Source organism: Phytophthora infestans, genomic scaffold (assembly GCF_000142945.1).
Source record: "Phytophthora infestans T30-4 supercont1.30 genomic scaffold, whole genome shotgun sequence".
Classification (NCBI taxonomy): Eukaryota; Oomycota; class Peronosporomycetes; order Peronosporales; family Peronosporaceae; genus Phytophthora; species Phytophthora infestans.
Window position 1 is genome coordinate 1,441,867 of NW_003303729.1, and position 25,340 is coordinate 1,467,206.

Here is a 25,340-nt window from a genome sequence, read left to right on the forward strand (position 1 = left end):
TGTTATACCTTTAGGATTTGGTATGTTTTTTACTGAATTAAATATAGGTATTTTATATTTATTAGCAATTTCATCATTAGGTGTTTATGGTATTATTATTGGTGGTTGGTCTTCATACTCGGTGCTGATGCCACCTCACAAGAAGCCTTTCACCGTGTGGTCGTGCTTCATCCACGTGGCTTCCCCCTTCTTCCGCGCCAAGTAGAGCGTCAATCTGGCTGGATCAACTTTGAAGCGATCATCGACGTCTTTCTTCTCGTTCAAAGTGACTTGATCATACAATGTATGGGATACGGTTTAAGTTTCGGAACTTCAGAACTACTGGAATTAGATAACTACACCTGCTCTAGTGACGCATTTGTTAAAGTGACAATTCTGACAATGCCTGAGAATTCACATAAGGATAACGCTGACTCGCGTTTTCTTTCTATTAGCGTACGCTAGTGGACGGACTGCATTGATTATGTTACATGTTCCGCTCAACCTGTGCATTTCTGACAAAAATACTCCTCAATATATAGAAACTAAATAATAGTGAGTTTATCTTGAGCGATAAAAAATAAATATATAGAAATAACAATGTGCAAGTACATCTTCCCAGAAGACCACGCAAAGGCGAGCCAACAGTGCGGCTCAAAAGGCGATTGGTGCCGACACCACGCGAAGTATCAGCCAGTAGTTGCTGAATCAGTGATTGCTAAACTAATAGTTGCTGAACCAGTGATTGCTGAACTAGTAGCTGCTGAATCTGTAGTTGTTGTGCCTGCAGTTGCTGAACCAACGATGACCAAGTCTATTGAAGAAATTTATGGTGAGCATTGCATTCAGCACATCAAATCTGTTGATAAATACGATGAAACCAAGTTGGGAGATTCGCGCGTGTTGTCACCAAGTATTTGGATTAAGTCGAAGATGCACGTAGTTGGGGATTCCATCAACTACAAGCACAGTGATGATGGCACACCTGACTTTGGCAACGACGGATACACGTACCTTTTGCAATATCAATTTAATGAACTGGATAAATCGCAGATGCTTAATAATTTCTTCTTTAAGTCCAATGAAGACCGTGAATCATTTGAACAAGCAAACGTTGAATGCGGTGTGGAATACTTCCTTGCAACTCAATCCTACGATGAGCGATTGTATCAATTGTGCATGATGATTCGAGGCGATTTGTTCTCCAACAACCAAAACGTGTGGAATCTCGCTGGATTCTTTGCTCGTCAACCTCATTCTGATTGGCATTTAGTGCGCAAGACCTATCTCTGTGTGCTCAAACAAAAAAGTAGAGCGTTTCAACAAGGAGTATGCTACCAAAGAATTTGATGGTTGGTTTGATTCCAAGTATAATCCATCACTGAACGAAGGCAAACTGAAGGGATTGCTGCTGGTTGTGATTCTGCTGCATACAAGCAATAGAAGGATGACTATGAAGTCAAGGAGCCATGGAAAACAGCCACTTCGAAGACGTTTGAGCTTTCTACACTTGATCAAGATTTCGAATTGACATTCAAGTCTGAGCGGAAGTTGGCAACACTAACTCAGCTGGTGGAGTTAACTGGTCGAACAATTAATGACATGCGTTCAGCCATGGTTGATACGTCATTTGAGAACGATGAGCTTGAATATTGGGCGGAGAAGTATCTAGTGATCGAGAACAAGCCCAATCGTGACTTTGATTTAAATCAATGTGGTAGCTCAGTGCTACTATAGTAGTACTACGCATGAGAGAAGCGCTGCCACTGATGTCGCTGCAAGAATGCTGCGGTGGCCATCCATTTTAAGAAAGCAACTCGGAGAGGATGACTGGAGGAGGTCTGCTGTCGCACTTTTGAATTGCGAATTGAATTGCTCTTCTTGTGTATTAAACACAATTTTCTAATAGTGACTAGACATTAGTTTTTATAAGTGAATAGGGCTACAAAAACCATTATTAGCTGCGAGCTTAAGTGTACTGGTTTTTTGTTCAATAACTGTCTGGAAATATGTACTGGATCGGTAGCTATATCCCAGAGTTATCTATACAGACTGGAAGAAAACAGTACAAAGTGGAACTTCCTCGTGCTCCAGCACGTAGTACGGCTCTGTCTTCGTCCGACACCTCATTCTGCAATCTGCTCGCACTCTCTCATTTCGACTCAAGTGCCCTAGCTGTTGACCCAAACGACAACAAAATGCGCCTCACATGCATCCTTGCAGTGCTAGTCGCGGTCACTTTCCACGCCACTGGTAATGCCAATTCTGCGGTTGCGGGCAAGGCTTCGAATGAATATGGTGTTGACATGATCACCACGACCGCAATCTTCGTCGAGAATCCACGACGAAAGCATCTCTTCATACTCGGTGCTGATGCCACATCACAAGAAGCCTTTCACCGTGTGGTCGTGCTTCATCCACGTGGCTTCCCCCTTCTTCCGCGCCAAGTAGAGCGTCAATCTGGCTGGATCAACTTTGAAGCGATCATCGACGTCTTTCTTCTCGTTCACATGGCCTTCTGCAGCGCGCTCACTTTCGCGTTGCTCGCTATCTTCACGGGAAACACAGTCCCTTCGCCGTATACCGCGCACTCCAACTCGACCTCTGCCATCTTCGTGCGGAAAGTTCTCGACTGAGCAGCAGCACTCATTCACGCAGCACACCGCACAGTTTTAGCCAATCACATCACTTTAAAATAATTATTTTATTTCTGACAAAAATACTCCTCAATATATAGAAACTAAATAATAGTGAGTTCATCTTGAGCGATAAAAAATAAATATATAGAAATAACAATGTGCAAGTACATCTTCCCAGAAGACCACGCAAAGGCGAGCCAACAGTGCGGCTCAAAAGGCGATTGGTGCCGACACCACGCGAAGTATCAGCCAGTAGTTGCTGAACCAGTGATTGCTAAACTAATAGTTGCTGAACCAGTGATTGCTGAACTAGTAGCTGCTGAATCTGTAGCTGTTGTGCCTGCAGTTGCTGAACCAACGATGACCAAGTCTATTGAAGAAATTTATGGTGAGCATTGCATTCAGCACATCAAATCTGTTGATAAATACGATGAACCCAGGTTGGGAGATTCGCGCGTGTTGTCACCAAGTAATTGGATCAAGTCGAAGATGCACGCAGTTGGGGATTCCATCAACTACAAGCACAGTGATGATGGCACACCTGACTTTGGCAACGACGGATACACGTACCTTTTGCAATATCAATTTAATGAACTGGATGAATCGCAGATGCTTGATAATTTCTTCTTTAAGTCCAATGAAGACCGTGAATCATTTGAACAAGCAAACGTTGAATGCGGTGTGGAATACTTCCTTGCAGCTCAATCCTACGATGAGCATTTGTATCAATTGTGCATGATGATTCGAGGCGATTTGTTCTCCAACAACTAAAACGTGTGGAATCTCGCTGGATTCTTTGCTTGTCAAGTTCATTCGGATTGGCATTTAGTGCGCAAGACCTATCTCTGTGTGCTCAAACAAAAAAGTAGAGCGTTTCAACAAGGAGTATGCTACCAAAGAATTTGATGGTTGGTTTGATTCCAAGTATAATCCATCACTGAACGAAGGCAAACTGAAGGGATTGCTGCTGGTTGTGATTCTGCTGCATACAAGCAATAGAAGGATGACTATGAAGTCAAGGAGCCAGGGAAAACAGCTACTTCGAAGAAGTTTGAGCTTTCTACACTTGATCAAGATTTCGAATTGACATTCAAGTCTGAGCGGAAGTTGGCAACACTAACTCAGCTGGTGGAGTTAACTGGTCGAACAATTAATGACATGCGTTCAGCCATGGTTGATACGTCATTTGAGAACGATGAGCTTGAATATTGGGCGGAGAAGTATCTAGTGATCGAGAACAAGCCCAATCGTGACTTTGATTTAAATCAATGTGGTAGCTCAGTGCTACTATAGTAGTACTACGCATGAGAAAAGTGCTGCCACTGATGTCGCTGCAAGAATGCTGCGGTGGCCATCCATTTTAAGAAAGCAACTCGGAGAGGATGACTGGAGGAGGTCTGCTGTCGCACTTTTGAATTGCGAATTGAATTGCTCTTTTTGTGTATTAAACACAATTTTCTAATAGTGACTAGACATTAGTTTTTATAAGTGAATAGGGCTACAAAAACCATTATTAGCTGCGAACTTAAGTGTACTGGTTTTTTGTTCAATAACTGTCTGGAAATATGTACTGGATCGGTAGCTATATCCCAGAGTTATTTGTACAGACTGGAAGAAAACAGTACAAAGTGGAACTTCCTCGTGCTCCAGCACGTAGTACGGCTCTGTCTTCGTCCGACACCTCATTCTGCAATCTGCTCGCACTCTCTCATTTCGACTCAAGTGCCCTAGCTGTTGACCCAAACGACAAAAAAATGCGTTTCACATGCATCCTTGCAGTGCTAGTCGCGGTCACTTTCCACGCCACTGGTAATGCCAATTCTGCGGTTGCGGGCAAGGCTTCGAATGAATATGGTGTTGACATGATCACCACGACCGCAATCTTCGTCGAGAATCCACGACGAAAGCATCTCTTCATACTCGGTGCTGATGCCACCTCACAAGAAGCCTTTCACCGTGTGGTCGTGCTTCATCCACGTGGCTTCCCCCTTCTCCCGCGCCAAGTAGAGCGTCAATCTGGCTGGATCAACTTCGAAGCGATCATCGACATCTTTCTTCTCGTTCACATGGCCTTCTGCAGCGCGCTCACTTTCGCGTTGCTCGCTATCTTCACGGGAAACACAGTCCCTTCGCCGTATACCGCGCACTCCAACTCGACCTCTGCCATCTTCGTGCGGAAAGTTCTCGACTGAGCAGCAGCACTCATTCACGCAGCACACCGCACCGTTTTAGCCAATCACATCACTTTAAAATAATATTTTTATTTCTGACAAAAATACTCCTCAATATATAGAAACTAAATAATAGTGAGTTCATCTTGAGCGATAAAAAATAAATATATAGAAATAACAATGTGCAAGTACATCTTCCCAGAAGACCACGCAAAGGCGAGCCAACAGTGCGGCTCAAAAGGCGATTGGTGCCGACACCACGCGAAGTATCAGCCAGTAGTTGCTGAACCAGTGATTGCTAAACTAGTAGTTGCTGAACCAGTGATTGCTGAACTAGTAGCTGCTGAACCTGTAGTTGTTGTGCCTGCAGTTGCTGAACCAACGATGACCAAGTCTACTGAAGAAATTTATGGTGAGCATTGCATTCAGCACATCAAATCTGTTGATAAATACGATGAACCCAAGTTGGGAGATTCGCGCGTGTTGTCACCAAGTATTTGGATCAAGTCGAAGATGCACGTAGTTGGGGATTCCATCAACTACAAGCACAGTGATGATGGCACACCTGACTTTGGCAACGACGGATACACGTACCTTTTGCAATATCAATTTAATGAACTGGATAAATCGCAGATGCTTAATAATTTCTTCTTTAAGTCCAATGAAGACCGTGAATCATTTGACCAAGTCTATTGAAGAAATTTATGGTGAGCATTGCATTCAGCACATCAAATCTGTTGATAAATACGATGAACCCAAGTTGGGAGATTCGCGCGTGTTGTCACCAAGTATTTGGATCAAGTCGAAGATGCACGCAGTTGGGGATTACATCAACTACAAGCACAGTGATGATGGCACACCTGACTTTGGCAACGACGGATACACGTACCTTTTGCAATATCAATTTAATGAGCTGGATGAATCGCAGATGCTTAATAATTTCTTCTTTAAGTCCAATGAAGACCGTGAATCATTTGAACAAGCAAACGTTGAATGCGGTGTGGAATACTTCCTTGCAACTCAATCCTACGATGAGCATTTGTATCAATTGTGCATGATGATTCGAGGCGATTGGTTCTCCAACAATTAAAACGTGTGGAATCTCGCTGGATTCTTTGCTTGTCAAGTTCATTCGGATTGGCATTTAGTGCGCAAGACCTATCTCTGTGTGCTCAAACAAAAAAGTAGAGCGTTTCAACAAGGAGTATGCTACCAAAGAATTTGATGGTTGGTTTGATTCCAAGTATAATCCATCACTGAAAGAAGGCAAACTGAAAGGGATTGCTGCTGGTTGTGATTCTGCTGCATACAAGCAATAGAAGGATGACTATGAAGTCAAGGAGCCAGGGAAAACAGCTACTTCGAAGACGTTTGAGCTTTCTACACTTGATCAAGATTTCGAATTGACATTCAAGTCTGAGCGGAAGTTGGCAACACTAACTCAGCTGGTGGAGTTAGCTGGTCGAACAATTAATGACATGCGTTCAGCCATGGTTGATACGTCATTTGAGAACGATGAGCTTGAATATTGGGCGGAGAAGTATCTAGTGATCGAGAACAAGCCCAATCGTGACTTTGATTTAAATCAATGTGGTAGCTCAGTGCTTCTATAGTAGTACTACGCATGAGAAAAGTGCTGCCACTGATGTCGCTGCAAGAATGCTGCGGTGGCCATCCATTTTAAGAAAGCAACTCGGAGAGGATGACTGGAGGAGGTCTGCTGTCGCACTTTTGAATTGCGAATTGAATTGCTCTTTTTGTGTATTAAACACAATTTTCTAATAGTGACTAGACATTAGTTTTTATAAGTGAATAGGGCTACAAAAACCATTATTAGCTGCGAACTTAAGTGTACTGGTTTTTTGTTCAATAACTGTCTGGAAATATGTACTGGATCGGTAGCTATATCCCATCGTTATTTGTACAGACTGGAAGAAAACAGTACAAAGTGGAACTTCCTCGTGCTCCAGCACGTAGTACGGCTCTGTCTTCGTCCGACACCTCATTCTGCAATCTGCTCGCACTCTCTCATTTCGACTCAAGTGCCCTAGCTGTTGACCCAAACGACAACAAAATGCGCCTCACATGCATCCTTGCAGTGCTAGTCGCGGTCACTTTCCACGCCACTGGTAATGCCAATTCTGCGGTTGCGGGCAAGGCTTCGAATGAATATGGTGTTGACATGATCACCACGACCGCAATCTTCGTCGAGAATCCACGACGAAAGCATCTCTTCATACTCGGTGCTGATGCCACCTCACAAGAAGCCTTTAACCGTGTGGTCGTGCTTCATCCACGTGGCTTCCCCCTTCTTCCGCGCCAAGTAGAGCGTCAACCTGGCTGGATCAACTTTGAAGCGATCATTGACGTCTTTCTTCTCGTTCACAATGGCCTTCTGCAGCGCGCTCACTTTCGCATTGCTCGCTATCTTCACGGGAAACACAGTCCCTTCGCCGTATACCGCGCACTCCAACTCGACCTCTGCCATCTTCGTGCGGAAAGCTCTCGACTGAGCAGCAGCACTCATTCACGCAGCACACCGCACCGTTTTAGCCAATCACATCACTTCAAAATAATTATTTTTATTTCTGACAAAAATATTCCTCAATATATAGAAACTAAAAATTAGTGAGTTCATCTTGAGCGATAAAATTAAATATATAGAAATAACAATGTGCAAGTACATCTTCCCAGAAGACCACGCAAAGGCGAGCCAACAGTGCGGCTCAAAAGGCGATTGGTGCCGACACCACGCGAAGTATCAGCCAGTAGTTGCTGAACCAGTGATTGCTAACTAGTAGTTGCTGAACCAGTGATTGCTGAACTAGTAGCTGCTGAACCTGTAGTTGTTGTGCCTGCAGTTGCTGAGCCAACGATGACCAAGTCTATTGAAGAAATTTATGGTGAGCATTGCATTCAGCACATCAAATCTGTTGATAAATACGATGAACCCAGGTTGGGAGATTCGCGCGTGTTGTCACCAAGTAATTGGATCAAGTCGAAGATGCACGCAGTTGGGGATTCCATCAACTACAAGCACAGTGATGATGGCACACCTGACTTTGGCAACGACGGATACACGTACCTTTTGCAATATCAATTTAATGAACTGGATGAATCGCAGATGCTTGATAATTTCTTCTTTAAGTCCAATGAAGACCGTGAATCATTTGAACAAGCAAACGTTGAATGCGGTGTGGAATACTTCCTTGCAACTCAATCCTACGATGAGCGATTGTATCAATTGTGCATGATGATTCGAGGCGATTTGTTCTCCAACAACCAAAACGTGTGGAATCTCGCTGGATTCTTTGCTTGTCAAGTTCATTCGGATTGGCATTTAGTGCGCAAGACCTATCTCTGTGTGCTCAAACAAAAAAGTAGAGCGTTTCAACAAGGAGTATGCTACCAAAGAATTTGATGGTTGGTTTGATTCCAAGTATAATCCATCACTGAACGAAGGCAAACTGAAGGGATTGCTGCTGGTTGTGATTCTGCTGCATACAAGCAATAGAAGGATGACTATGAAGTCAAGGAGCCATGGAAAACAGCCACTTCGAAGACGTTTGAGCTTTCTACACTTGATCAAGATTTCGAATTGACATTCAAGTCTGAGCGGAAGTTGGCAACACGAACTCAGCTGGTGGAGTTAACTGGTCGAACAATTAATGACATGCGTTCAGCCATGGTTGATACGTCATTTGAGAACGATGAGCTTGAATATTGGGCGGAGAAGTATCTAGTGATCGAGAACAAGCCCAATCGTGACTTTGATTTAAATCAATGTGGTAGCTCAGTGCTACTATAGTAGTACTACGCATGGGAAAAGTGCTGCCACTGATGTCGCTGCAAGAATGCTGCGGTGGCCATTCATTTTAAGAAAGCAACTCGGAGAGGATGACTGGAGGAGGTCTGCTGTCGCACTTTTGAATTGCGAATTGAATTGCTCTTCTTGTGTATTAAACACAATTTTCTAATAGTGACTAGACATTAGTTTTTATAAGTGAATAGGGCTACAAAAACCATTATTAGCTGCAAACTTAAGTGTACTGGTTTTTTGTTCAATAACTGTCTGGAAATATGTACTGGATCGGTAGCTATATCCCATCGTTATTTGTACAGACTGGAAGAAAACAGTACAAAGTGGAACTTCCTCGTGCTCCAGCACGTAGTACGGCTCTGTCTTCGTCCGACACCTCATTCTGCAATCTGCTCGCACTCTCTCATTTCGACTCAAGTGCCCTAGCTGTTGACCCAAACGACAAAAAAATGCGCCTCACATGCATCCTTGCAGTGCTAGTCGCGGTCACTTTCCACGCCACTGGTAATGCCAATTCTGCGGTTGCGGGCAAAGCTTCGAGTGAATATGGTGTTGACATGATCACCACGACCGCAATCTTCGTCGAGAATTCACGACGAAAGCATCTCTTCATACTCGGTGCTGATGCCACGCCTTTCACCGTGTGGTCGTGCTTCATCCACGTGGCTTCCCCCTTCTTCCGCGCCAAGTAGAGCGTCAATCTGGCTGGATCAACTTTGAAGCGATCATCGACATCTGTCTTCTCGTTCACATGGCCTTCTGCAGCGCGCTCACTTTCGCGTTGCTCGCTATCTTCACGGGAAACACAGTCTCTTCGCCGTATACCGCGCACTCCAACTCGACCTCTGCCATCTTCGTGCGGAAAGTTCTCGACTGAGCAGCAGCACTCATTCACGCAGCACACCGCACAGTTTTAGCCAATCACATCACTTTAGAATAATATTTTTATTTCTGACAAAATACTCCTCAATATATAGAAACTAAATAATAGTGAGTTCATCTTGAGCGATAAAAAATAAATATATAGAAATAACAATGTGCAAGTACATCTTCCCAGAAGACCACGCAAAGGCGAGCCAACAGTGCGGCTCAAAAGGCGATTGGTGCCGACACCACGCGAAGTATCAGCCAGTAGTTGCTGAATCAGTGATTGCTAAACTAGTAGTTGCTGAACCAGTGATTGCTGAACTAGTAGCTGCTGAACCTGTAGTTGTTGTGCCTGCAGTTGCTGAACCAACGATGACCAAGTCTATTGAAGAAATTTATGGTGAGCATTGCATTCAGCACATCAAATCTGTTGATAAATACGATGAAATCAAGTTGGGAGATTCGCGCGTGTTGTCACCAAGTAATTGGATCAAGTCGAAGATGCACGCAGTTGGGGATTCCATCAACTACAAGCACAGTGATGATGGCACACCTGACTTTGGCAACGACGGATACACGTACCTTTTGCAATATCAATTTAATGAACTGGATGAATCGCAGATGCTTGATAATTTCTTCTTTAAGTCCAATGAAGACCGTGAATCATTTGAACAAGCAAACGTTGAATGCGGTGTGGAATACTTCCTTGCAGCTCAATCCTACGATGAGCATTTGTATCAATTGTGCATGATGATTCGAGGCGATTTGTTCTCCAACAACCAAAACGTGTGGAATCTCGCTGGATTCTTTGCTTGTCAAGTTCATTCGGATTGGCATTTAGTGCGCAAGACCTATCTCTGTGTGCTCAAACAAAAAAGTAGAGCGTTTCAACAAGGAGTATGCTACCAAAGAATTTGATGGTTGGTTTGATTCCAAGTATAATCCATCACTGAAAGAAGGCAAACTGAAAGGGATTGCTGCTGGTTGTGATTCTGCTGCATACAAGCAATAGAAGGATGACTATGAAGTCAAGGAGCCATGGAAAACAGCCACTTCGAAGACGTTTGAGCTTTCTACACTTGATCAAGATTTCGAATTGACATTCAAGTCTGAGCGGAAGTTGGCAACACTAACTCAGCTGGTGGAGTTAACTGGTCGAACAATTAATGACATGCGTTCAGCCATGGTTGATACGTCATTTGAGAACGATGAGCTTGAATATTGGGCGGAGAAGTATCTAGTGATCGAGAACAAGCCCAATCGTGACTTTGATTTAAATCAATGTGGTAGCTCAGTGCTACTATAGTAGTACTACGCATGAGAAAAGTGCTGCCACTGATGTCGCTGCAAGAATGCTGCGGTGGCCATCCATTTTAAGAAAGCAACTCGGAGAGGATGACTGGAGGAGGTCTGCTGTCGCACTTTTGAATTGCGAATTGAATTGCTCTTCTTGTGTATTAAACACAATTTTCTAATAGTGACTAGACATTGGTTTTTATAAGTGAATAGGGCTACAAAAACCATTATTAGCTGCGAACTTAAGTGTACTGGTTTTTTGTTCAATAACTGTCTGGAAATATGTACTGGATCGGTAGCTATATCCCAGAGTTATTTGTACAGACTGGAAGAAAACAGTACAAAGTGGAACTTCCTCGTGCTCCAGCACGTAGTACGGCTCTGTCTTCGTCCGACACCTCATTCTGCAATCTGCTCGCACTCTCTCATTTCGACTCATGTGCCCTAGCTGTTGACCCAAACGACAAAAAAATGCGCCTCACATGCATCCTTGCAGTGCTAGTCGCGGTCACTTTCCACGCCACTGGTAATGCCAATTCTGCGGTTGCGGGCAAGGCTTCGAATGAATATGGTGTTGACATGATCACCACGACCGCAATCTTCGTCGAGAATCCACGACGAAAGCATCTCTTCATACTCGGTGCTGATGCCACCTCACAAGAAGCCTTTCACCGTGTGGTCGTGCTTCATCCACGTGGCTTCCCCCTTCTTCCGCGCCAAGTAGAGCGTCAATCTGGCTGGATCAACTTTGAAGCGATCATCGACGTCTTTCTTCTCGTTCACATGGCCTTCTGCAGCGCGCTCACTTTCGCGTTGCTCGCTATCTTCACGGGAAACACAGTCCCTTCGCCGTATACCGCGCACTCCAACTCGACATCTGCCATCTTCGTGCGGAAAGTTCTCGACTGAGCAGCAGCACTCATTCAGAGTGCTGCTGCTCAGTTTTAGCCAATCACATCACTTTAAAATAATTATTTTATTTCTGACAAAAATACTCCTCAATATATAGAAACTAAATAATAGTGAGTTCATCTTGAGCGATAAAAAATAAATATATAGAAATAACAATGTGCAAGTACATCTTCCCAGAAGACCACGCAAAGGCGAGCCAACAGTGCGGCTCAAAAGGCGATTGGTGCCGACACCACGCGAAGTATCAGCCAGTAGTTGCTGAATCAGTGATTGCTAAACTAGTAGTTGCTGAACCAGTGATTGCTGAACTAGTAGCTGCTGAACCTGTAGTTGTTGTGCCTGCAGTTGCTGAACCAACGATGACCAAGTCTATTGAAGAAATTTATGGTGAGCATTGCATTCAGCACATCAAATCTGTTGATAAATACGATGAACCCAGGCTGGGAGATTCGCGCGTGTTGTCACCAAGTAATTGGATCAAGTCGAAGATGCACGCAGTTGGGGATTCCATCAACTACAAGCACAGTGATGATGGCACACCTGACTTTGGCAACGACGGATACACGTACCTTTTGCAATATCAATTTAATGAACTGGATGAATCGCAGATGCTTGATAATTTCTTCTTTAAGTCCAATGAAGACCGTGAATCATTTGAACAAGCAAACGTTGAATGCGGTGTGGAATACTTCCTTGCAGCTCAATCCTACGATGAGCATTTGTATCAATTGTGCATGATGATTCGAGGCGATTTGTTCTCCAACGACCAAAACGTGTGGAATCTCGCTGGATTCTTCGCTCGTCAACCTCATTCTGATTGGCATTTAGTGCGCAAGACCTATCTCTGTGTGCTCAAACAAAAAGTAGAGCGTTTCAACAAGGAGTATGCTACCAAAGAATTTGATGGTTGGTTTGATTCCAAGTATAATCCATCACTGAACGAAGGCAAACTGAAAGGGATTGCTGCTGGTTGTGATTCTGCTGCATACAAGCAATAGAAGGATGACTGTGAAGTCAAGGAGCCAGGGAAAGCAGCTACTTCGAAGACGTTTGAGCTTTCTACACCTGATCAAGATTTCGAATTGACATTCAAGTCTGAGCGGAAGTTGGCAACACTAACTCAGCTGGTGGAGTTAGCTGGTCGAACAATTAATGACATGCGTTCAGCCATGGTTGATACGTCATTTGAGAACGATGAGCTTGAATATTGGGCGGAGAAGTATCTAGTGATCGAGAACAAGCCCAATCGTGACTTTGATTTAAATCAATGTGGTAGCTCAGTGCTACTATAGTAGTACTACGCATGAGAAAAGTGCTGCCACTGATGTCGCTGCAAGAATGCTGCGGTGGCCATCCATTTTAAGAAAGCAACTCGGAGAGGATGACTGGAGGAGGTCTGCTGTCGCACTTTTGAATTGCGAATTGAATTGCTCTTCTTGTGTATTAAACACAATTTTCTAATAGTGACTAGACATTAGTTTTTATAAGTGAATAGGACTACAAAAACCATTATTAGCTGCGAACTCAAGTGTACTGGTTTTTTTGTTCAATAACTGTCTGGAAATATGTACTGGATCGGTAGCTATATCCCAGCGTTATTTGTACAGACTGGAAGAAAACAGTACAAAGTGGAACTTCCTCGTGCTCCAGCACGTAGTACGGCTCTGTCTTCGTCCGACACCTCATTCTGCAATCTGCTCGCACTCTCTCATTTCGACTCAAGTGCCCTAGCTGTTGACCCAAACGACAAAAAAATGCGCCTCACATGCATCCTTGCAGTGCTAGTCGCGGTCACTTTCCACGCCACTGGTAATGCCAATTCTGCGGTTGCGGGCAAGGCTTCGAATGAATATGGTGTTGACATGATCACCACGACCGCAATTTTCGTCGAGAATCCACGACGAAAGCATCTCTTCATACTCGGTGCTGATGCCACCTCACAAGAAGCCTTTCACCGTGTGGTCGTGCTTCATCCACGTGGCTTCCCCCTTCTTCCGCGCCAAGTAGAGCGTCAACCTGGCTGGATCAACTTTGAAGCGATCATTGACGTCTTTCTTCTCGTTCACAATGGCCTTCTGCAGCGCGCTCACTTTCGCATTGCTCGCTATCTTCACGGGAAACACAGTCCCTTCGCCGTATACCGCGCACTCCAACTCGACCTCTGCCATCTTCGTGCGGAAAGTTCTCGACTGAGCAGCAGCACTCATTCACGCAGCACACCGCACCGTTTTAGCCAATCACATCACTATAAAATAATATTTTTATTTCTGACAAAAATACTCCTCAATATATAGAAACTAAATAATAGTGAGTTCATCTTGAGCGATAAAAAATAAATATATAGAAATAACAATGTGCAAGTACATCTTCCCAGAAGACCACGCAAAGGCGAGCCAACAGTGCGGCTCAAAAGGCGATTGGTGCCGACACCACGCGAAGTATCAGCCAGTAGTTGCTGAACCAGTGATTGCTAAACTAATAGTTGCTGAACCAGTAATTGCTGAACTAGTAGCTGCTGAATCTGTAGTTGTTGTGCCTGCAGTTGCTGAACCAACGATGACCAAGTCTATTGAAGAAATTTATGGTGAGCATTGCATTCAGCACATCAAATCTGTTGATAAATACGATGAAACCAGGTTGGGAGATTCGCGCGTGTTGTCACCAAGTAATTGGTTCAAGTCGAAGATGCACGCAGTTGGGGATTCCATCAACTACAAGCACAGTGATGATGGCACACCTGACTTTGGCAACGACGGATACACGTACCTTTTGCAATATCAATTTAATGAACTGGATGAATCGCAGATGCTTGATAATTTCTTCTTTAAGTCCAATGAAGACCGTGAATCATTTGAACAAGCAAACGTTGAATGCGGTGTGGAATACTTCCTTGCAGCTCAATCCTACGATGAGCATTTGTATCAATTGTGCATGATGATTCGAGGCGATTTGTTCTCCAACAACCAAAACGTGTGGAATCTCGCTGGATTCTTTGCTTGCCAAGTTCATTCGGATTGGCATTTAGTGCGCAAGACCTATCTCTGTGTGCTCAAACAAAAAAGTAGAGCGTTTCAACAAGGTGTATGCTACCAAAGAATTTGATGGTTGGTTTGATTCCAAGTATAATCCATCACTGAAAGAAGGCAAACTGAAAGGGATTGCTGCTGGTTGTGATTCTGCTGCATACAAGCAATAGAAGGATGACTATGAAGTCAAGGAGCCATGGAAAACAGCTACTTCGAAGACGTTTGAGCTTTCTACACTTGATCAAGATTTCGAATTGACATTCAAGTCTGAGCGGAAGTTGGCAACACTAACTCAGCTGGTGGAGTTAGCTGGTCGAACAATTAATGACATGCGTTTAACCATGGTTGATACGTCATTTGAGAGCGATGAGCTTGAATATTGGGCGGAGAAGTATCTAGTGATCGAGAACAAGCCCAATCGTGACTTTGATTTAAATCAATGTGGTAGCTCAGTGCTACTATAGTAGTACTACGCATGAGAAAAGTGATGCCACTGATGTCGCTGCAAGAATGCTGCGGTGGCCATCCATTTTAAGAAAGCAACTCGGAGAAGATGACTGGAGGAGGTCTGCTGTCGCACTTTTGAATTGCGAATTGAATTGCTCTTCTTGTGTATTAAACACAATTTTCTAATAGTGACTAGACATTGTTTTTATAAGTGAATAGGACTACAAAAACCATTATTAGCTGCAAACTTAAGTGTACTGGTTTTTTGTTCAATAACTGTCTGGAAATATGTACTGGATCGGTAGCTATATCCCAGCGTTATTTGTACAGACTGGAAGAAAACAGTACAAAGTGGAACTTCCTCGTGCTCCAGCACGTAGTACGGCTCTGTCTTCGTCCGACACCTCATTCTGCAATCTGCTCGCACTCTCTCATTTCGACTCAAGTGCCCTAGCTGTTGACCCAAACGACAAAAAAATGCGCCTCACATGCATCCTTGCAGTGCTAGTCGCGGTCACTTTCCACGCCACTGGTAATGCCAATTCTGCGGTTGCGGGCAAAGCTTCGAATGAATATGGTGTTGACATGATCACCACGACCGCAATCTTCGTCGAGAATCCACGACGAAAGCATCTCTTCATACTCGGTGCTGATGCCACCTCACAAGAAGCCTTTCACCGTGTGGTCGTGCTTCATCCACGTGGCTTCCCCCTTCTTCCGCGCCAAGTAGAGCGTCAATCTGGCTGGATCAACTTTGAAGCGATCATCGACGTCTTTCTTCTCGTTCACATGGCCTTCTGCAGCGCGCTCACTTTCGCGTTGCTCGCTATCTTCACGGGAAACACAGTCCCTTCGCCGTATACCGCGCACTCCAACTCGACCTCTGCCATCTTCGTGCGGAAAGTTCTCGACTGAGCAGCAGCACTCATTCACGCAGCACACCGCACCGTTTTAGCCAATCACATCACTTTAAAATAATATTTTTATTTCTGACAAAAATACTCCTCAATATATAGAAACTAAATAATAGTGAGTTCATCTTGAGCGATAAAAAATAAATATATAGAAATAACAATGTGCAAGTACATCTTCCCAGAAGACCACGCAAAGGCGAGCCAACAGTGCGGCTCAAAAGGCGATTGGTGCCGACACCACGCGAAGTATCAGCCAGTAGTTGCTGAACCAGTGATTGCTAAACTAATAGTTGCTGAACCAGTGATTGCTGAACTAGTAGCTGCTGAATCTGTAGCTGTTGTGCCTGCAGTTGCTGAACCAACGATGACCAAGTCTATTGAAGAAATTTATGGTGAGCATTGCATTCAGCACATCAAATCTGTTGATAAATACGATGAACCCAAGTTGGGAGATTCGCGCGTGTTGTCACCAAGTATTTGGATCAAGTCGAAGATGCACGCAGTTGGGGATTCCATCAACTACAAGCACAGTGATGATGGCACACCTGACTTTGGCAACGACGGATACACGTACCTTTTGCAATATCAATTTAATGAACTGGATGAATCGCAGATGCTTGATAATTTCTTCTTTAAGTCCAATGAAGACCGTGAATCATTTGAACAAGCAAACGTTGAATGCGGTGTGGAATACTTCCTTGCAACTCAATCCTACGATGAGCGATTGTATCAATTGTGCATGATGATTCGAGGCGATTTGTTCTCCAACAACCAAAACGTGTGGAATCTCGCTGGATTCTTTGCTTGTCAAGTTCATTCGGATTGGCATTTAGTGCGCAAGACCTATCTCTGTGTGCTCAAACAAAAAAGTAGAGCGTTTCAACAAGGAGTATGCTACCAAAGAATTTGATGGTTGGTTTGATTCCAAGTATAATCCATCACTGAACGAAGGCAAACTGAAAGGGATTGCTGCTTGTTGTGATTCTGCTGCATACAAGCAATAGAAGGATGACGGTGAAGTCAAGGAGCCAGGGAAAACAGCTACTTCGAAGACGTTTGAGCTTTCTACTCTTGATCAAGATTTCGAATTGACATTCAAGTCTGAGCGGAAGTTGGCAACACTAACTCAGCTGGTGGAGTTAGCTGGTCGAACAATTAATGACATGCGTTCAGCCATGGTTGATACGTCATTTGAGAACGATGAGCTTGAATATTGGGCGGAGAAGTATCTAGTGATCGAGAACAAGCCCAATCGTGACTTTGATTTAAATCAATGTGGTAGCTCAGTGCTACTATAGTAGTACTACGCATGAGAAAAGTGCTGCCACTGATGTCGCTGCAAGAATGCTGCGGTGGCCATCCATTTTAAGAAAGCAACTCGGAGAGGATGACTGGAGGAGGTCTGCTGTCGCACTTTTGAATTGCGAATTGAATTGCTCTTCTTGTGTATTAAACACAATTTTCTAATAGTGACTAGACATTAGTTTTTATAAGTGAATAGGACTACAAAAACCATTATTAGCTGCGAGCTTAAGTGTACTGGTTTTTTGTTCAATAACTGTCTGGAAATATGTACTGGATCGGTAGCTATATCCCAGCGTTATTTGTACAGACTGGAAGAAAACAGTACAAAGTGGAACTTCCTCGTGCTCCAGCACGTAGTACGGCTCTGTCTTCGTCCGACACCTCATTCTGCAATCTGCTCGCACTCTCTCATTTCGACTCAAGTGCCCTAGCTGTTGACTCAAACGACAAAAAAATGCGCCTCACATGCATCCTTGCAGTGCTAGTCGCGGTCACTTTCCACGCCACTGGTAATGCCAATTCTGCGGTTGCGGGCAAAGCTTCGAATGAATATGGTGTTGACATGATCACCACGACCGCAATTTTCGTCGAGAATCCACGACGAAAGCATCTCTTCATACTTGGTGCTGATGCCACCTCACAAGAAGCCTTTCACCGTGTGGTCGTGCTTCATCCACGTGGCTTCCCCCTTCTTCCGCGCCAAGTAGAGCGTCAACCTGGCTGGATCAACTTTGAAGCGATCATTGACGTCTTTCTTCTCGTTCACAATGGCCTTCTGCAGCGCGCTCACTTTCGCATTGCTCGCTATCTTCACGGGAAACACAGTCCCTTCGCCGTATACCGCGCACTCCAACTCGACCTCTGCCATCTTCGTGCGGAAAGTTCTCGACTGAGCAGCAGCACTCATTCACGCAGCACACCGCACAGTTTTGCCAATCACATCACTTTAAAATAATTGTTTTTATTTCTGACAAAAATATTCCTCAATATATAGAAACTAAATAATAGTGAGCTCATCTTGAGCGATAAAAAATAAATATATACAAATAACAATGTGCAAGTACATCTTCCCAGAAGACCATGCAAAGGCGAGCCAACAGTGCGGCTCAAAAGGCGATTGGTGCCGACACCACGCGAAGTATCAGCCAGTAGTTGCTGAATCAGTGATTGCTAAACTAGTAGTTGCTGAACCAGTGATTGCTGAACTAGTAGCTGCTGAACCTGTAGTTGTTGTGCCTGCAGTTGCTGAACCAACGATGACCAAGTCTATTGAAGAAATTTATGGTGAGCATTGCATTCAGCACATCAAATCTGTTGATAAATACGATGAACCCAAGTTGGGAGATTCGCGCGTGTTGTCACCAAGTAATTGGATCAAGTCGAAGATGCACGCAGTTGGGGATTCCATCAACTACAAGCACAGTGATGATGGCACACCTGACTTTGGCAACGACGGATACACGTACCTTTTGCAATATCAATTTAATGAACTGGATGAATCGCAGATGCTTGATAATTTCTTCTTTAAGTCCAATGAAGACCGTGAATCATTTGAACAAGCAAACGTTGAATGCGGTGTGGAATACTTCCTTGCAGCTCAATCCTACGATGAGCATTTGTATCAATTGTGCATGATGATTCGAGGCGATTTGTTCTCCAACAACCAAAACGTGTGGAATCTCGCTGGATTCTTTGCTTGTCAAGTTCATTCGGATTGGCATTTAGTGCGCAAGACCTATCTCTGTGTGCTCAAACAAAAAAGTAGAGCGTTTCAACAAGGAGTATGCTACCAAAGAATTTGATGGTTGGTTTGATTCCAAGTATAATCCATCACTGAACGAAGGCAAACTGAAGGGATTGCTGCTGGTTGTGATTCTGCTGCATACAAGCAATAGAAGGATGACTATGAAGTCAAGGAGCCAGGGAAAACAGCTACTTCGAAGAAGTTTGAGCTTTCTACACTTGATCAAGATTTCGAATTGACATTCAAGTCTGAGCGGAAGTTGGCAACACTAACTCAGCTGGTGGAGTTAACTGGTCGAACAATTAATGACATGCGTTCAGCCATGGTTGATACGTCATTTGAGAACGATGAGCTTGAATATTGGGCGGAGAAGTATCTAGTGATCGAGAACAAGCCCAATCGTGACTTTGATTTAAATCAATGTGGTAGCTCAGTGCTACTATAGTAGTACTACGCATGAGAAAAGTGATGCCACTGATGTCGCTGCAAGAATGCTGCGGTGGCCATCCATTTTAAGAAAGCAGCTCGGAGAAGATGACTGGAGGAGGTCTGCTGTCGCACTTTTGAATTGCGAATTGAATTGCTCTTCTTGTGTATTAAACACAATTTTCTAATAGTGACTAGACATTAGTTTTTATAAGTGAATAGGACTACAAAAACCATTATTAGCTGCAAACTTAAGTGTACTGGTTTTTTGTTCAATAACTGTCTGGAAATATGTACTGGATCGGTAGCTATATCCCAGCGTTATTTGTACAGACTGAAAGAAAACAGTACAAAGTGGAACTTCCTCGTGCTCCAGCACGTAGTACGGCTCTGTCTTCGTCCGACACCTCATTCTGCAATCTGCTCGCACTCTCTCATTTCGACTCAAGTGCCCTAGCTGTTGACCCAAACGACAAAAAATGCGTCTCACATGCATCCTTGCAGTGCTAGTCGCGGTCACTTTCCACGCCACTGGTAATGCCAATTCTGCGGTTGCGGGCAAAGCTTCGAATGAATATGGTGTTGACATGATCACCGCGACCGCAATTTTCGTCGAGAATCCACGACGAAAGCATCTCTTCATACTCGGTGCTGATGCCACCTCACAAGAAGCCTTTCACCGTGTGGTCGTGCTTCATCCACGTGGCTTCCCCCTTCTTCCGCGCCAAGTAGAGCGTCAACCTGGCTGGATCAACTTTGAAGCGATCATTGACGTCTTTCTTCTCGTTCACAATGGCCTTCTGCAGCGCGCTCACTTTCGCATTGCTCGCTATCTTCACGGGAAACACAGTCCCTTCGCCGTATACCGCGCACTCCAACTCGACCTCTGCCATCTTCGTGCGGAAAGTTCTCGACTGAGCAGCAGCACTCATTCACGCAGCACACCGCACCGTTTTAGCCAATCACATCACTTTAAAATAATATTTTTATTTCTGACAAAAATACTCCTCAATATATAGAAACTAAATAATAGTGAGTTCATCTTGAGCGATAAAAAATAAATATATAGAAATAACAATGTGCAAGTACATCTTCCCAGAAGACCACGCAAAGGCGAGCCAACAGTGCGGCTCAAAAGGCGATTGGTGCCGACACCACGCGAAGTATCAGCCAGTAGTTGCTGAACCAGTGATTGCTAAACTAATAGTTGCTGAACCAGTGATTGCTGAACTAGTAGCTGCTGAATCTGTAGCTGTTGTGCCTGCAGTTGCTGAACCAACGATGACCAAGTCTATTGAAGAAATTTATGGTGAGCATTGCATTCAGCACATCAAATCTGTTGATAAATACGATGAACCCAGGTTGGGAGATTCGCGCGTGTTGTCACCAAGTAATTGGATCAAGTCGAAGATGCACGCAGTTGGGGATTCCATCAACTACAAGCACAGTGATGATGGCACACCTGACTTTGGCAACGACGGATACACGTACCTTTTGCAATATCAATTTAATGAACTGGATGAATCGCAGATGCTTGATAATTTCTTCTTTAAGTCCAATGAAGACCGTGAATCATTTGAACAAGCAAACGTTGAATGCGGTGTGGAATACTTCCTTGCAGCTCAATCCTACGATGAGCGATTGTATCAATTGTGCATGATGATTCGAGGCGATTTGTTCTCCAACAACCAAAACGTGTGGAATCTCGCTGGATTCTTTGCTTGTCAAGTTCATTCGGATTGGCATTTAGTGCGCAAGACCTATCTCTGTGTGCTCAAACAAAAAAGTAGAGCGTTTCAACAAGGAGTATGCTACCAAAGAATTTGATGGGTTGGTTTGATTCCAAGTATAATCCATCACTGAAAGAAGGCAAACTGAAAGGGATTGCTGCTGGTGGTGGATTCTGCTGCATACAAGCAATAGAAGGATGACTATGAAGTCAAGGAGCCAGGGAAAACAGCTACTTCGAAGTAGGTTGAGCTTTCTACACTTGATCAAGATTTCGAATTGACATTCAAGTCTGAGCGGAAGTTGGCAACACTAACTCAGCTGGTGGAGTTAACTGGTCGAACAATTAATGACATGCGTTCAGCCATGGTTGATACGTCATTTGAGAACGATGAGCTTGAATATTGGGCGGAGAAGTATCTAGTGATCGAGAACAAGCCCAATCGTGACTTTGATTTAAATCAATGTGGTAGCTCAGTGCTACTATAGTAGTACTACGCATGAGAAAAGTGCTGCCACTGATGTCGCTGCAAGAATGCTGCGGTGGCCATCCATTTTAAGAAAGCAACTCGGAGAGGATGACTGGAGGAGGTCTGCTGTCGCACTTTTGAATTGCGAATTGAATTGCTCTTTTTGTGTATTAAACACAATTTTCTAATAGTGACTAGACATTAGTTTTTATAAGTGAATAGGGCTACAAAAACCATTATTAGCTGCGAACTTAAGTGTACTGGTTTTTTGTTCAATAACTGTCTGGAAATATGTACTGGATCGGTAGCTATATCCCATCGTTATTTGTACAGACTGGAAGAAAACAGTACAAAGTGGAACTTCCTCGTGCTCCAGCACGTAGTACGGCTCTGTCTTCGTCCGACACCTCATTCTGCAATCTGCTCGCACTCTCTCATTTCGACTCAAGTGCCCTAGCTGTTGACCCAAACGACAAAAAAATGCGCCTCACATGCATCCTTGCAGTGCTAGTCGCGGTCACTTTCCACGCCACTGGTAATGCCAATTCTGCGGTTGCGGGCAAGGCTTCGAATGAATATGGTGTTGACATGATCACCACGACCGCAATTTTCGTCGAGAATCCACGACGAAAGCATCTCTTCATACTCGGTGCTGATGCCACCTCACAAGAAGCCTTTCACCGTGTGGTCGTGCTTCATCCACGTGGGCTTCCCCCTTCTTCCGCGCCAAGTAGAGCGTCAATCTGGCTGGATCAACTTTGAAGCGATCATCGACGTCTTTCTTCTCGTTCACATGGCCTTCTGCAGCGCGCTCACTTTCGCGTTGCTCGCTATCTTCACGGGAAACACAGTCCCTTCGCCGTATACCGCGCACTCCAACTCGACCTCTGCCATCTTCGTGCGGAAAGTTCTCGACTGAGCAGCAGCACTCATTCACGCAGCACACCGCACCGTTTTAGCCAATCACATCACTTTAAAATAATATTTTTATTTCTGACAAAAATACTCCTCAATATATAGAAACTAAATAATAGTGAGTTCATCTTGAGCGATAAAAAATAAATATATAGAAATAACAATGTGCAAGTACATCTTCCCAGAAGACCACGCAAAGGCGAGCCAACAGTGCGGCTCAAAAGGCGATTGGTGCCGACACCACGCGAAGTATCAGCCAGTAGTTGCTGAACCAGTGATTGCTAAACTAATAGTTGCTGAACCAGTGATTGCTGAACTAGTAGCTGCTGAATCTGTAGCTGTTGTGCCTGCAGTTGCTGAACCAACGATGACCAAGTCTATTGAAGAAATTTATGGTGAGCATTGCATTCAGCACATCAAATCTGTTGATAAATACGATGAACCCAAGTTGGGAGATTCGCGCGTGTTGTCACCAAGTAATTGGATCAAGTCGAAGATGCACGCAGTTGGGGATTCCATCAACTACAAGCACAGTGATGATGGCACACCTGACTTTGGCAACGACGGATACACGTACCTTTTGCAATATCAATTTAATGAACTGGATGAATCGCAGATGCTTGATAATTTCTTCTTTAAGTCCAATGAAGACCGTGAATCATTTGAACAAGCAAACGTTGAATGCGGTGTGGAATACTTCCTTGCAGCTCAATCCTACGATGAGCATTTGTATCAATTGTGCATGATGATTCGAGGCGATTTGTTCTCCAACAACCAAAACGTGTGGAATCTCGCTGGATTCTTTGCTCGTCAACCTCATTCTGATTGGCATTTAGTGCGCAAGACCTATCTCTGTGTGCTCAAACAAAAAAGTAGAGCGTTTCAACAAGGAGTATGCTACCAAAGAATTTGATGGTTGGTTTGATTCCAAGTATAATCCATCACTGAACGAAGGCAAACTGAAAGGGATTGCTGCTTGTTGTGATTCTGCTGCATACAAGCAATAGAAGGATGACTATGAAGTCAAGGAGCCAGGGAAAACAGCTACTTCGAAGACGTTTGAGCTTTCTACACTTGATCAAGATTTCGAATTGACATTCAAGTCTGAGCGGAAGTTGGCAACACTAACTCAGCTGGTGGAATTAACTGGTCGAACAATTAATGACATGCGTTCAGCCATGGTTGATACGTCATTTGAGAACGATGAGCTTGAATATTGGGCGGAGAAGTATCTAGTGATCGAGAACAAGCCCAATCGTGACTTTGATTTAAATCAATGTGGTAGCTCAGTGCTACTTGATAAGTACTACGCATGAGAAAAGTGCTGCCACGGATGTCGCACGTGGAATGCTGCGGTGGCCATCCATTTTAAGAAAGCAACTCGGAGAGGATGACTGGAGGAGGTCTGCTGTCGCACTTTTGAATTGCGAATTGAATTGCTCTTCTTGTGTATTAAACACAATTTTCTAATAGTGACTAGACATTAGTTTTTATAAGTGAATAGGGCTACAAAAACCATTATTAGCTGCGAACTTAAGTGTACTGTTTTTTTGTTCAATAACTGTCTGGAAATATGTACTGGATCGGTAGCTATATCCCAGCGTTATTTGTACAGACTGGAAGAAAACAGTACAAAGCGGAACTTCCTCGTGCTCCAGCATGTAGTACGGCTCTGTCTTCGTCCGACACCTCATTCTGCAATCTGCTCGCACTCTCTCATTTCGACTCAAGTGCCCTAGCTGTTGACCCAAACGACAAAAAAATGCGCCTCACATGCATCCTTGCAGTGCTAGTCGCGGTCACTTTCCACGCCACTGGTAATGCCAATTCTGCGGTTGCGGGCAAAGCTTCGAATGAATATGATGTTGACATGATCACCACGACCGCAATTTTCGTCGAGAATCCACGACGAAAGCATCTCTTCATACTCGGTGCTGATGCCACCTCACAAGAAGCCTTTAACCGTGTGGTCGTGCTTCATCCACGTGGCTTCCCCCTTCTTCCGCGCCAAGTAGAGCGTCAACCTGGCTGGATCAACTTTGAAGCGATCATTGACGTCTTTCTTCTCGTTCACAATGGCCTTCTGCAGCGCGCTCACTTTCGCATTGCTCGCTATCTTCACGGGAAACACAGTCCCTTCGCCGTATACCGCGCACTCCAACTCGACCTCTGCCATCTTCGTGCGGAAAGCTCTCGACTGAGCAGCAGCACTCATTCACGCAGCACACCGCACCGTTTTAGCCAATCACATCACTTCAAAATAATTATTTTTATTTCTGACAAAAATATTCCTCAATATATAGAAACTAAAAATTAGTGAGTTCATCTTGAGCGATAAAATTAAATATATAGAAATAACAATGTGCAAGTACATCTTCCCAGAAGACCACGCAAAGGCGAGCCAACAGTGCGGCTCAAAAGGCGATTGGTGCCGACACCACGCGAAGTATCAGCCAGTAGTTGCTGAACCAGTGATTGCTAAACTAGTAGTTGCTGAACCAGTGATTGCTGAACTAGTAGCTGCTGAACCTGTAGTTGTTGTGCCTGCAGTTGCTGAACCAACGATGACCAAGTCTATTGAAGAAATTTATGGTGAGCATTGCATTCAGCACATCAAATCTGTTGATAAATACGATGAACCCAGGCTGGGAGATTCGCGCGTGTTGTCACCAAGTAATTGG

General features: G+C 44.2%; 10 protein-coding genes across 10 annotated transcripts; 5 read left to right on the forward strand and 5 right to left on the reverse strand.

Annotated features, from left to right (window-relative positions):
• Window positions 1-783: 783 nt before the first annotated feature.
• Window positions 784-2,615, forward strand: PITG_13946 (uncharacterized protein; the record flags this gene model as incomplete). The annotated part of the gene is made up of 3 exons (XM_002899561.1): window positions 784-1,308; window positions 1,549-1,672; window positions 2,155-2,615. The coding sequence occupies 3 exons, from the start codon at window positions 784-786 to the stop codon at window positions 2,613-2,615; spliced, it is 1,110 nt and encodes a 369-aa protein (XP_002899607.1).
• Window positions 2,616-4,186: 1,571 nt separating this feature from the next.
• On the forward strand, window positions 4,187-4,810 carry PITG_13947 (uncharacterized protein; the record flags this gene model as incomplete). The annotated part of the gene is made up of 1 exon (XM_002899562.1): window positions 4,187-4,810. One exon carries the CDS (start codon window positions 4,481-4,483, stop codon window positions 4,808-4,810), a length of 330 nt encoding a protein of 109 aa, XP_002899608.1.
• Window positions 4,811-6,628: 1,818 nt separating this feature from the next.
• Window positions 6,629-7,298, reverse strand: PITG_13948 (CRN domain-containing protein-containing protein; the record flags this gene model as incomplete). The annotated part of the gene is made up of 1 exon (XM_002899563.1): window positions 6,629-7,298. One exon carries the CDS (start codon window positions 7,275-7,277, stop codon window positions 7,047-7,049), a length of 231 nt encoding a protein of 76 aa, XP_002899609.1.
• Window positions 7,299-9,848: 2,550 nt separating this feature from the next.
• PITG_13949 (uncharacterized protein) lies at window positions 9,849-11,681 on the forward strand (the record flags this gene model as incomplete). The annotated part of the gene is made up of 3 exons (XM_002899564.1): window positions 9,849-10,373; window positions 10,615-10,738; window positions 11,269-11,681. 3 exons carry the CDS (start codon window positions 9,849-9,851, stop codon window positions 11,679-11,681), a joined length of 1,062 nt encoding a protein of 353 aa, XP_002899610.1.
• A 1,532-nt stretch (window positions 11,682-13,213) lies between these two features.
• Window positions 13,214-13,852, reverse strand: PITG_13950 (CRN domain-containing protein-containing protein; the record flags this gene model as incomplete). Its single annotated transcript, XM_002899565.1, has 1 exon — window positions 13,214-13,852. One exon carries the CDS (start codon window positions 13,850-13,852, stop codon window positions 13,622-13,624), a length of 231 nt encoding a protein of 76 aa, XP_002899611.1.
• A 1,575-nt stretch (window positions 13,853-15,427) lies between these two features.
• On the forward strand, window positions 15,428-16,072 carry PITG_13951 (uncharacterized protein; the record flags this gene model as incomplete). Its single annotated transcript, XM_002899566.1, has 1 exon — window positions 15,428-16,072. One exon carries the CDS (start codon window positions 15,743-15,745, stop codon window positions 16,070-16,072), a length of 330 nt encoding a protein of 109 aa, XP_002899612.1.
• A 1,536-nt stretch (window positions 16,073-17,608) lies between these two features.
• Window positions 17,609-18,245, reverse strand: PITG_13952 (CRN domain-containing protein-containing protein; the record flags this gene model as incomplete). Its single annotated transcript, XM_002899567.1, has 1 exon — window positions 17,609-18,245. The coding sequence occupies one exon, from the start codon at window positions 18,242-18,244 to the stop codon at window positions 18,014-18,016; it is 231 nt and encodes a 76-aa protein (XP_002899613.1).
• Window positions 18,246-19,804: 1,559 nt separating this feature from the next.
• On the reverse strand, window positions 19,805-20,440 carry PITG_13953 (CRN domain-containing protein-containing protein; the record flags this gene model as incomplete). The annotated part of the gene is made up of 1 exon (XM_002899568.1): window positions 19,805-20,440. The coding sequence occupies one exon, from the start codon at window positions 20,437-20,439 to the stop codon at window positions 20,209-20,211; it is 231 nt and encodes a 76-aa protein (XP_002899614.1).
• Window positions 20,441-22,399: 1,959 nt separating this feature from the next.
• Window positions 22,400-22,663, forward strand: PITG_13954 (uncharacterized protein; the record flags this gene model as incomplete). Its single annotated transcript, XM_002899569.1, has 1 exon — window positions 22,400-22,663. One exon carries the CDS (start codon window positions 22,400-22,402, stop codon window positions 22,661-22,663), a length of 264 nt encoding a protein of 87 aa, XP_002899615.1.
• A 1,650-nt stretch (window positions 22,664-24,313) lies between these two features.
• Window positions 24,314-24,836, reverse strand: PITG_13955 (CRN domain-containing protein-containing protein; the record flags this gene model as incomplete). The annotated part of the gene is made up of 1 exon (XM_002899570.1): window positions 24,314-24,836. The coding sequence occupies one exon, from the start codon at window positions 24,833-24,835 to the stop codon at window positions 24,605-24,607; it is 231 nt and encodes a 76-aa protein (XP_002899616.1).
• Between the last annotated feature and the right edge of the window lie 504 nt (window positions 24,837-25,340).